General features: G+C 40.0%; 1 protein-coding gene across 1 annotated transcript in view; it reads right to left on the bottom strand.

The window, feature by feature from the left end:
- The window catches only part of LOC311234558 (uncharacterized protein), a gene marked incomplete at its 3' end in the record, with an annotated part of 108,630 nt that overhangs the window by 14,019 nt on the left and 81,736 nt on the right, over window positions 1-12,875 (bottom strand). Inside the window, exon 5 of the mRNA XM_084321807.1 lies at window positions 8,457-8,570. Within this exon, the coding sequence (XP_084177933.1) occupies window positions 8,457-8,570 (114 nt within the window). The remainder of the gene's footprint in view (window positions 1-8,456; window positions 8,571-12,875) is intronic.

Here is a 12,875-nt window from a genome sequence, read left to right as displayed (position 1 = left end):
TAGCATGGAAAAGTATTTGGCCACATTCTGATTACATCCTCCTTCCTATTGACCCAAGATGGCGGCGCATGCACCAGGGTTTCCGTTAGAAAAAATTGTTGCCGGCCTCAGTGTCCGGTAGATTTCAATCTACCGGTCAAATGAGAGACATTCCGGTCAGAGTTTATTGAGCTTAAAAACAATTGATAGGCAAAAGAATGACAACAAAACAAAAGAATGACATCATCAAGGCATGTAGATTTATAATATTTTTACTTAAAACTAGGCTACTTTTGCGTATAAAGTCATTATATTCCAAATAAAATAAGTCCCGAGACTCGTGCTGCTGCCGACTTTAAATCAAATAGGTGTCTGTGGGCAGTCGCCCGACATTAATAAACAACAGTCTGTTATAATCACATTTTTATGAGCTAACGAATTCCGTTATATTGGACATTTGTATTAATTATATCAAGCGAAGAACTGAGAAATTTGGCAGAGAGAGACGGCAACATTATCGTGGGTTTGCGTGACGACTCTCTCTCTCTCCACCTCCCAATGACTTATTTGCGAGAGTATGGCGCTGCAGAGCAGCAGATTCAGCTGTTATTGGCTCTTTTCTGGGAACCGCACAACAGCGCCCCCCACCCAACATTGAATTGAAAATGGCTGAATTGGAGTACTGCTGGAGTACTGCATTGTGCTGCTGTTGCTCCGGCTCTGCAGCTTCACAAAAGTTCGCACACCCAGCACTAAGCTCTCGCTGACAACGTCGTTGTCATTATTAGAAGCAACGATGAAACAAATCATGTAATGATTGTTTCGTTCATCGCATAGGCTATTTAATTTTAGCCTATTTTAATACAATTCAAATAATCAAATTGTGCTTAGACTCAGGGAATTATTTTCACCGGACATTAAGACCGGAGAGATTAAATATGTTGGACTTCAACAGATTTTGCCGGTCAAATACCGGTAATTACCGGCTAACGGAAACGCTGGCATGCACAACACGAAGGGAAACAGCAAGCGCTCAGGGGCTTGGGAGGTAGAACAGTCGTCTGGTAATCAGAAGGTTCCTGGTTCGATTCTATTTCTGTCTCCACAGTATAGACAGGGACCATCATTTTGACCGTCATTAGACAAAAAGATTAGCAGCAGTATAATACATTTTAACGTGTGAGAAATGCAGCAAATCAAGTCACTTTGCTTTGATTTCTGGCACGTTAGACATGTTTCTTGGTAGCAGATAGGAATTTGAGAGGGTAGATCTGGGGCAGAGGCAGACAGCAAAATAAAGTGCACCAAATCTCTAACTAAGTACTTACAGTAGCATGGAAAAGTATTTGGCCACTTTCTGATTTCCTCTGTAATTACACCCTCCTTCCTATTGACCCAATTTGTCTAGTGTGTTCATTAGACAGGTGCAATCCTCTTTCAGTGCCTCTGCCCGTTTTCTTAGGCAGTTAGCCTCGCTGGTATGCACGCCATTAGCGTTAGCCACACTTATAGGCCTCTTTGCTTTTGGAAAGAGTGACACTTTTTTTTATATATATTGTGCATTCGACTAAGAGGTTGGCAGCCGACTACGGCTCCTTTCGATTGATTAGTCGACTATTCGACTTGTCGTGGTCAGCCCTAGTAATTTGTAATCAGATTTGTTATTCGACTTGCCACAAATCTCACCCCACTTATTGTCTGGTGATTAACACTTTCCCTGCCGGAGGTTCTATCCATCAATGTAGGCTCACTGCCAGCGCTATAAGTCTATGGAGATGTTCACCTTCTTTGCAGGGCTATAATTTTATTTTATTTTTTTTAAATAATGTTTTTATTGTATATTTTTTCTTTTACACAAACATACATATATACAAACAACAGCACATGACAAAAATAAAAAGACACCCTTCAATCCCCTCCCTTCCCTAATTACAACACAATTGACCTTTCCGCAGACATATTACCATAGAAACAATTAATGTTAATTGTTCTGAAGGTCCAGATTAACACTGAAAGTCTGCGTTTATTATTTTGTATAACTTATATATTGTTTATATATATAAGATATATATCTTTACGTCATCCGTTTACCTACCAGTATTCATCATTCGCTTATTGTATGTCCCATTCTTAACGCCGTAGGCGCCAGGGCGCGCGCCCCCCTAGACATGTTTTCAGAACATGTTCAGGCATGCCCGTTCAAGGGAGCGAGCGCATTGATTCTGTACAGGTGAACAGGCGGAGTCCAACAGGGAACTAAGATAGAGTGTGTTGTGTAGAAGACGTGCAGCAGCAGCATTAACAGGAAAACTAACAGAGTGAGAGAGAAGACGTCTGGTGCAGTTGTACACAGACCGAGAGCAGCGTATCGTTATAGCGAGCCGTACGGCTAATTAGATACAACTATAATATTGTCGAGCCATTATTGGCACAGTATAGTGACTTGTGTAAGCGAAGTAACGTGGAGAGACTTATAGTTGAACTCAGCGACGTTCTGAATATAACTAGTTATCAAAGACTTCATGCGGGTTAGCCTAGCACCAAGGGCTAACTAGCTATCAACCATGCCAACGGGCTTTTGGACTAATAGCTATTAATCCTGCCATCGGGCGCTAGGAATACAAGGACTGGTCCGTACGAGACCCCTTCTCCCAGCGACGACAGGATTATCCCAACAGTCTACAGTTTCTCTGGAGCCGGAGCTCTAGAGAGAACCACCGTCTCCAGCCACCATCTTGCTTTTCCCTGTTCTGCGTGCTTCGTCTCAATCCACTCCATTCAGAGCTCCACCGGTTCGGGTACCCGTAGCATAGGAACTATTGTTATCGCGGACATTGTGGCATTGATATTAACAGGGTTTGTACACCTTTTCCAAGGCAAAATGCAAGCACTTTTCAAGCATTTTCAAGGTGCATTTTCGAGATTTTCCAGCATTTTATGCGGCTGTGGTAAATTAAATATTTACTCAATGATTATTTCACTTCTTCCATCACATTAAATCAGATGTTATTGTGCTATAAAGTTATAAACAACCAAAATTATGTAGACTTGGCATCATATATAACCTGGCTGAGCCGATGTATTATGTCGTGTATGTCATAAATGTCACTATGAATTGAAAATGGGGGACCCTGATGTAAACAAGACGAAAGTATTGCTCTGGTCTGCATCCCCTTAACAATTGTGTGTATTGAGCCGTACTGTATTGTACCCATTCTGCAATCTGTTAATAAAGTTTTCAATCAATCAATCAAACATGACGAGCCAGGCCAATTTTAGCATGTTCATTTATGGAATAATAATAATAATAATAATTCATTTAATTTATATAGCGCTTCTCAATAACCCGAAGTCGCTGACAGTAGTCGGGAGCAGGAGTACAAACAAAGAAACGAAAGCAAAGAAACAAAAACAGCAAAGGAACAAAAACAAGAGGAACATGAGACCATGGGGGGAACAGGGGAGACAGCCTGATAGCACAAAAAAAGACTGGAGACAGACATCAATCAGGTTGGAGGGGAGGGGGAGGTTTAGGGGTGGGGGGGGGTTGAAGGCAAGGGAGAACAGGTGGGTTTTGAGGCGAGCTTTGAAGGTGGAGAGTGTAGGGGAGTCTCTGATGGACTGGGGGAGGGAGTTCCAGAGTCGGGGTGCAGTGCGAGAGAAGGCCCGATCGCCGAAGTTTTTAAGCTTGGATGTTGTTGTGTATTGTGTGTATTGAGCCGTACTGTATTGTACCCATTCTGCAATCTGTTAATAACGTTTTCAATCAAACGTGACGAGCCAGGCCAATTTTAGCATGTTTATTTATGGAATATGCAATCTAACAGCTAACGTGAACTTTACAGTAAATTACATGGATAATAATGTTAAGGTAGTTAGTTCATTCCTGTAGGTAAACAATCACTCAAATAATCACCAGATAAAACTTCAATTTCAATCAAATATTTTAATTTAAATAAATTTGCTAAATAAGAGAACAGACTTTGAGGTAGGCAGTCAATCAGCTCCTGGAGCCAAATCAAACACTTTTACTTTAAAAGCAAAACATATCTCCTTGAGAAAAAACTGCATCGAACAACACAAGTTAGTGTTACAAATTAGTGGCACTAATGCAGGACCTGGATTTAGTCGTGCTTTCATCAGAATTTGATGCTTCTTCCCTAAATAAAAAGGAGCAACATCATGTTATAAATAAAACAAAGTGTTTTATTAATTTAATCTCACTGGTTGCACTTAATTTTAAGAGTGTTTATTGTTTAATGTTGACATCTAATCTAAATGGATCATTATGATATTATAAATGTATATTTCATTTTCATTTATAGGCTACTGCCTATGAATTTTAGAGCCTAATGATGGCCTGGAATGAACTAACTACATTAACATTATTATCCATGTAATTAACTGTAAAGTTCACATTAGCTGTTAGATTGCATATTCCATAAATAAACATGCTAAAATTGGCCTGGCTCGTCACGTTTGATTGAAAAACGTTATTAACAGATTGCAGAATGGGTACAATACAGTACGGCTCAATACACACAATTGTTAAGGGGATGCAGACCAGAGAAAGACTTTCGTCTTGTTTACATCAGGGTCCCCCATTTTCAATTCATCATAACATTTATGATGACATACACATATACAGTACGTTACTGCGTTCCAACCTACAACTGCTCCACACCAGTCTCCGTAAATGTTCCGTTATAAAAATAAAATACCATTTCAATACACAACAAGTTTTCGTGTTTTGAAATACATGAAAGGAAATTAGCTAACGTTGATTCGCCTAACGTTAAGGCTTTGCTACATGCTGCGTATTTCAAAACACTGCAGTGAAAACAGAGTCCGGTAAACACAAGTTTGTAATTCCAATAGTGTATTCTGCCTGTTACTTGACTATTTCGATTATTGAAGTGGTATTTTTATAACGAACGGAGACCGGTGTGGAGCACTTGTAGTGTCGAGCCAGGCAGAGACACGTTAATAACATGATCCATTGGCTCCTCACCTTGCATGTGACTCGAAAGTGCACTCTCCCCCATCGTAAAAATCTTCAAGTCCTTTCTGCATATTTTGCACAGGGCTACTCGAGGATGTTCTCCTCTTTTTAACCATGACTTATATTTGATATCTTCGAGCCAGAGCTCATTAAAACGGCAGCCTCCCGGCATTTTGACCACACACACGCGCGCTGTTCTCAGATGGCACAGCTAAAAACACTACGGGTAGAGCCGAGCCACATTTCATTTTGCGTGAAAGGCGATTGCAAAATAGGCTCGCTCGAATCGCTCCGACTTATTTTATTTCTTTGTCTAAAAAAACCAAACTATTCAGTCAGATAGCGATTTATTATTAAAGTATAAAGTGCAATTACAATTTCAATAACTTTCCAGCACTTTATACACAATTCAAGCACATTTAAAACCTTGAAAACAGCACATTGAAATACAAGCATTTTCAAGGATTTCCAGCACCAGTACGAACCCTGTATTAAGTATTAAAGGAGAGCTGTGTTAAATAATATGTATGTTTGCTATTGACATTAAAATGATGCTTGTTCAACTTGTATCCGCCATTTTGTCTACCTATACTGTCTGGCCATTAACATATTCTTTAGTAGTGGTTTAATCTAAACAATCTAAATACAGTCAGGGTTGTGTAGCCCCTTAGCTACACTTAATGCTTGACATTACTATGGCCCATTCAACATCGATTATCTATCGTTCAGGATGTAGGAACGTTATACTTTTTCATTCATATATTCATACAAAAATACCTTCTAGAATATAAGTATGTTTTTATCGTTTTCTGCAGTAATTCCTAGAACGTGAGCTATAGGCCTAAACGCATATATAGATTATCGATTGCGTCTATTCCCTAGACACGCTATATAAAAAAATTCAACTGTACATGATCGTATACGTTATGCATCATCATGCACGGATGAAAGGGGGGGGGGGTCGTTTATACTTCCGTGATCGTCAGTAAATGCTTTATGTAGTATGGGTGATATATTGATCAGATCGGTTTGCAGTGAAATGAATAAACAATTTGACTGAAAATAACGTCAGTGTCCTCTTACCGTGCGTCAAAGAGACTGGCGGTGAAATATCCCAAGTATAGGACGTCGATCGCCTAGGTCCATTTCCGGTTTGTATGTCGCAATAAACGCCGAAATCATATAGATTATTAAGTTTATAAAGCGATCCATTATGTACATAATGTCTGTCGCGAGTCCTGCAACAATGTCTGACGGCCGGATGAATTTAATCGACGCACACCCCACAACTTCCCGTTTCGAGTGTAACTCGCCCGACCATCCACCAGGCGGCGGTATTGAGCCGTCGTTGTATTGAGCCGTAGGGTGCAGCCGCAGGGTCGGAGGTGTATATATGAATTATGAATGCCATGGCGAAAAAATGAAATATTGATCTCAATAATGTCGTACAACGTTATTGGCAGAATTTGCATGGCGGGCAATAACGTTTTAAAGCGGGCCCGGCGCTGGATATGTTAATTCCGTATTTACAGGTGAAAACTGACCTGAGGAACAGGCTGCAGGGAGACCATCTGGCCGCTTGTATGCGTCTCAGCATCAATGGGCCCCCTACCAGTGAATTCCCCTACCAAAGAGCCCTGGAGCTTTTCTTTCAAAAGCCCAGGAAACTGAAATGCTCTAAGGCAGAATGTAGCCTATGCCACTGAGACTTCTTAGGTGTAACATGCTGTTGTAGTGTTATGATTTGTGTATGTTAGACAGTTAGTATGTTCTATGTATCTATGTTTTCTATTCATATTATCTATTAAATCATCTATGTTCAATACAAATAGTGTAAATTTTCTTAAGTGTTGAGTAGGGCTGCAACTAATGATTATTTTGGTAGTCGACTAATCTGTCGATAATTTTTTCTGTTGATAATTCTTTCGATTAGTCGACTAATCTAACGATTATTTCTGTCACACCATCCATCTCTGCTTCCTTTGGGCGCGGCTCCTTTTCCGGGCTCTTAGCAGACTTCTTAGCTTAAAGCGGAACTATTTTACTATTTCGTTCACTATTTGGGCACTTTTCCACAATTCCTGTGAGTCTATGGAACACCTCTGTAAGTTTCTTTTCAAAAAAATTCATTGTTTTGTATTTCTAATCAAGTACTCAAAAACAGCATTTTTCTACCTCAGGATCTTAAGCCGTTTTGAGGCTGGGCTCCAACCACTGTGTGGCCTGGTGGCAACTGCCACATCAACTGCCACATTATTATGCAGCTGAGAAACCTCTGACATCACAGATATGCACATTTTCAGATGACTCAGTTCAGTGAGGGTGAATATTGTGAGAGGAGAATTGGAAGAATGCACCAATATGAGAATTATATACATAGATCCTATTAATATAAGTCCACATAGCTAGGAAACAATGCTAAACAATGAAAAAGGCCATTTATAAGATAGTTCCCCTTTAACATAACAGACCGACAGTAAGTTTGGGGGAACCAATGGGATAACTGGGGTTGCAACAAACGTGCAACTAGGGCTAAAAACACAATGAAATAAAATAATAATAATAATAAATAATATATCCTTCTTAGCAGACTTCTTAGCTTAACATCCCAGGGAACTAATGGGATAACTGGGGATGTTGTTTGCTCCTGAAGTGACAAGAGTCTCAAAGTCTGGGGTGATGGTAGACAAAGCAACTCTGAGGTCATGCTCAATGTCCAATCTGTTCCTCTGCTTTGTCTTCAGCTGGACCGGAGCTGAGAAGCCACTTTCACAAAGATAGGTTGTGCAAAAAAATTAAAATAAAATAAAATAAATTTTATGACACATCGACGCACAAATTTGGCGTCGACGAGTTTTTAATGATCGACGTCGTCGATTATGTAGACTAATCGTTGCAGCCCTAGTGTTGAGGCATGTCATTTACCCTGATTACAACTACACAGCAACGTGCACTAATATGGATTCCGGCAGCATATGCGTGCACACAAATATGGATTCCGGCAGCGTGTGCGCAGAACAGCACCACTGTTGAATTTTCTTTCAAGGGAAACACTGAATCCACACCGGGTAAATTCATAAACTCACACACCTAGAGACCTAAGAATATTGTATCTATGTTGCAGTCTTCAATCTCTGGACCAAAAGATTTCCCTATGGATTTATTCCCAACTTTGACCAGGGACCGGCCATATACAGGAGGGTCTACTGGCTAGTGCAAGACAGTCAAAGCTATTCCCTTTATAAAGAGTAATGAAACACATTTATTATTTTATTTTCCATCTTATCAGACTCTTCAAGAATGTATGTTAAAATACCTCACTTTATTATGGTAAAGGAAAATCACAGATTGGGGCTTTATGGAAAGAATGAGAGGAGGGAAAGCTATGGACACATAGACAGAGACAGACAACTGTGCTGCAACAGAGGAAAGACAACAAGAGAAAATAAAGACAATAAAAAGAAAAGTGACATACTGATATCCTGATGGTCTGTGGGCTCCTCCTTCAGCCCAGTGGAAATATCCATGGTTGGGTCTAGTGTGTCCTGAGCCTCTTCTTTCTTAATCATCAGTAGGTCGCTGGGTGGATCTGGAGCAGAGGGAGACAGCAACTAAGTACTTACAGTAGAATGGAAAAGTATTTGGCCACTTTGTGATTTCCTCTGTAATTACATCTATTTCTGTCTCTACAGTATAGACAGGGACCATTTTGACCGTCATTAGACAAAAAGATTAGCAGCAGTATAATACATTTTAACGTGTGAGAAATGCAGCAAATCAAGTCACTTTGCTTTGATTTCTGGCACGTTAGACATGTTTCTTGGTAGCAGATAGGAATTTGAGAGGGTAGATCTGGGGCAGAGGCAGACAGCAAAATAAAGTGCACCAAATCTCTAACTAAGTACTTACAGTAGCATGGAAAAGTATTTGGCCACTTTCTGATTTCCTCTGTAATTACATCCTCCTACCTATTGACCCAATTTGTCTAGTGTGTTCATTAGACAGGTGAACTCCTCTTTCAGTGCCTCTGTGCCCGTTTTCTTAGCCAGTTAGCCTCGCTGGTATGCGCGCCATTAGCGTTAGCCACGCTTATAGGCCTTTTTGCTTTTGGAAAAAGTGACACTTTTTTTTATATATATTGTGATTTCGACTAAGAGGTTGGCAGTCGACTACGGCTCCTTTCGACTGATTAGTCGACTATCCGACTTGTCGTGGTCAGCCCTAGTAATTTGTAATCAGATTTGTTATTCGACTTGCCACAAATCTCACCCCACTTATTGTCTGGTGATTAATTCCGTATTTACAGGTCAAATCTGACATGAGGAACAGGCTGCAGGGAGACCATCTGGCCGCTTGTATGCGTCTCAGCATCAATGGGCCCCCTACCAGTGAATTCCCCTACCAAAGAGCCCTGGAGCTTTTCTTTCAAAAGCCCAGGAAAATTAAATGCTCTAAGGCAGAATGTAGCCTATGCCACTGAGACTTCTTAGGTGTAATTAAGCATTATACAACGGCATGCAAATTTCTCGATTCTGATTGGCTGAAACAGTCAACTTACACGTGGGTATTTTTCATAACCCACGCTCTTGGTCCCAGGACCCGCCCACAACCGCATCACTATCAATGCGCATTCGTGGTTTTAGGAATTAAAGCAAGATGGCGGACAAACCGGACAGGAAACATTACGAAAGGATAATGGTGATAGGGTCATAAAGACTAAATGAAAAACGATCCTGTCACGGCGAATGTCTTAGTTGCTTAAACAATGTTGTATGATGTAATTGATGGGTCATGAGTCATTGTGGAACAAAATAAAAATCGTGTGGATTGATTGATTAATTGCAAATAAATTTAAAAAAATGTACCTACTTTCTATATAAGCAGCTGGGAGGTGCGCTGTTTTAAGTGAGCGTGGACTATTGAATTGATTGATTGCTAATTTTATTACTGTACACCTTGTTTCCAACTGGTTAAGTTTAGGCTCTCTTTCGAAGTTGGTTAAGGTTAGAGTTTGTCTTTAGAGCAGGGTGATAGACCACCAGCCCTGATTCCAAACTCTAACCTTAGCCAAATTCGAAAGAGGGCCTAAACATAACCAGTTGGAAACAAGGTGTATAGTAATAAAATTAGCAATCAATCAATCAATCAATTCAATAACCCATGCTCACTTAAAACAGCGCACCTCCCAGCTGCTTCTATAGAAAGTAGGTAAAAAAAAAGAAAATAAAAATCTTATACGGCAAAGAACCCCCCCCCCCCCCCTATATAGGGCAAAGAAGACTTTTTTTCCTATAGGGCAAAGAAAACTTTTTTTTAATTTGTTTTACCTACTTTCTATAGAAGCATCTAAGAATGAAGTTAAAAAACTAAAGAAAAGTAGGATGTGTTAGTTTGTTGGATGTCTAGGTGAAAGACAGTTGGATGTCTTAGTTTGTTGGATGCCTAGGTGGAAGACAGTTGGATGTCTTAGTTTGTTGGATGCCTAGTTGAAAGACAGTTGGATGTGTTAGTTTGTTGGATGTCCTACTGAGAACAGTTGGATGCACTTCCGAGCTGCTTCCACATGGAGGCAATTTCTCTTTTTTTTTTGTGGGAACTACTTTTTCTGGCGGATGGTTTTTTCAATAAATTCAATTAATGTGTGTTTATTGTATAGCAATAAGGTTGGATGAATGTGCCAGTTGTATAAAAGCATTACACCACTTGTAGTCGTGGGTTGTGACAATTAGACCATGCCTAGGGGGGTCTAACGACCACCCCTAGGCATGGTCTAATTGTCACAACCCACTCCTCTGCGTGATGTAATGCTTAATTACATCACGCGCAGGGGAAACACTGAATCCACACCATCCACAAGGGTAAATTCATAAATACAGTTAGTTATGTTTGAAGACTCAAGGTGTTCCATTAAAGAAACCAATTGAACACCACAGATACCACAAATTCTTCTATGAAAGAGAGACATCGAGAGGTTTTGTTTCAGATTTTTATCATCAATTACTAACGTCCTCGTATGAAACCCTCCACCTAGACTCCGTCTGGAGGAGGGATATACCAGACCTGGAAAGTGATTTTGATTGGCAAGAAGCCTGGGCAAATATTCGATTCACATCAAGGAACCCGGACCATCAACAAATCAATCTTAACTATATTCACAGGACATACTTGACTCATATAAGACTGAAAATAATTGGTCTTATACAAGACTCCAAATGCTCCTTATGTACAAATGGGGACGAGGGGACATTTATGCACATGTACTGGGACTGCCCACCAGTTAAGATATTCTGGAAAGAGGTGACCCAGCAATTATCAAATCTCTTAACTTGGAATATACCTGTACACCCCTCTGTATTACTGCTGAATGATGTTTTTGAGTGTGCAGTACATCCACAGCTAAAGAGATTGGTTTTATCGGGTATCACAGTGGCTAAAAAGCTGATAGCATCACGATGGTTCCAACCGGAAAAAATTTGCCGAAAGGTCTGGATTATTACATATCTCGATGTGATCTATCAAGAAATATCTACAGCAAGAATTTTGGGTCTCAATGAATCCAAAATGACATTGTGGTTAGAAGTGGTGGAGAAAATAAAAGCTGGCATACAATGGTAATGTCTGGTTAGGAGCGAGGGAAAATGGATGGATTATCCAATGGGGGGTCCGGGAGGGGGGGGGGGGGTACGAGCTAGAGCATATGTGTGTACGTTTTTAGATAACAGGTATTAAGGGTATATCCTGTATAAGACAATTAACTAAAATGTGATTTCATTGGATGTGCACTGTCAACTAATGCTTGTATATCTTATCGTGTGTTGTCATGTTTGTTTATGTGTTTGTTTAAAAAATAATAAAAAAATAAAATACAAAAAAAGGGTAAATTCATAAACTCACATCTAGAGACCTAAGAATATTGTATCTATGTTGCAGAGTCTCTGGACCAAAATATTTCCCTATGGATTTATTCCCAACTTTGACCAGGGACCGGCCATATACAGGAGGGTCTACCGGCTAGTGCAGTGTTTCTCAAAGTGGGGGGCGCAGAGGCATGACAGGGGGGGCCTTGAGATTTATTTAAAAAAAAAAAAGAAAAAAATGATTACAGAAAATTTTCACTAAAGTGCTATCTGTTGCAGCTGCACTGTTCTCCATGAAAATACCATTTCTCAAAATCTGAAAATCATTATTTAATAAAACACAGAAAAGGTTCACCAAGTTACTCTGGATAAAAAAAAACTTTACAGACAACATTGAGACAAAGCTTCCTGACACATCTCCATCCAAACTCTTGGAAGAACTCTTTGAAATCTCATCTGATACCACCTAGAGAGCTAGTTTCAGAGTGTGGTGCTGAGTACCAAGTATCTCATCTCATGGCCCACCAAGTATCTCATGATGCAGCAGTTAAGGTGTTGATACCATTCAGCACCACATACAGTATCTGTGTGAAGCTGGCTTTTCATCCATGACAGCTCTGAAAACAAAATATAGGGCCAATTTGAAAGGTCACGATATTGGTGTTATTTCAATCAATTTAAACATGGCCCATTTCATGACTATTTTGTTGGGGCGAGGGGGCAAAATATTTTGGTCCGCCAAAGGGGGGCCTGACAGAAAAAGTTTGAGAAGCACTGGGCTAGTGCAAGACAGTCAAAGCTATTCCCTTTATAAAGAGTAATGAAACACATTTATTATTTTATTTTCCATCTTATCAGACTCTTCAAGAATGTATGTTAAAATACCTCACTTTATTATGGTAAAGGGAAATCACAGATTGGGGCTTTATGAAAGAATGAGAGGAGGGAAAGCTATGGACGCATAGACAGAGACAGACAACTGTGCTGCAACAGAGGAAAGACAACAAGAGAAAATAATGACAATAAAAAGAAAAGTA

Source organism: Notolepis coatsorum, assembly GCF_963971535.1.
Source record: "Notolepis coatsorum genome assembly, chromosome: 9".
NCBI classification, from domain to species: domain Eukaryota; kingdom Metazoa; phylum Chordata; class Actinopteri; order Aulopiformes; family Paralepididae; genus Notolepis; species Notolepis coatsorum.
This window is presented reverse-complemented; position numbering and strand designations above follow the sequence as displayed.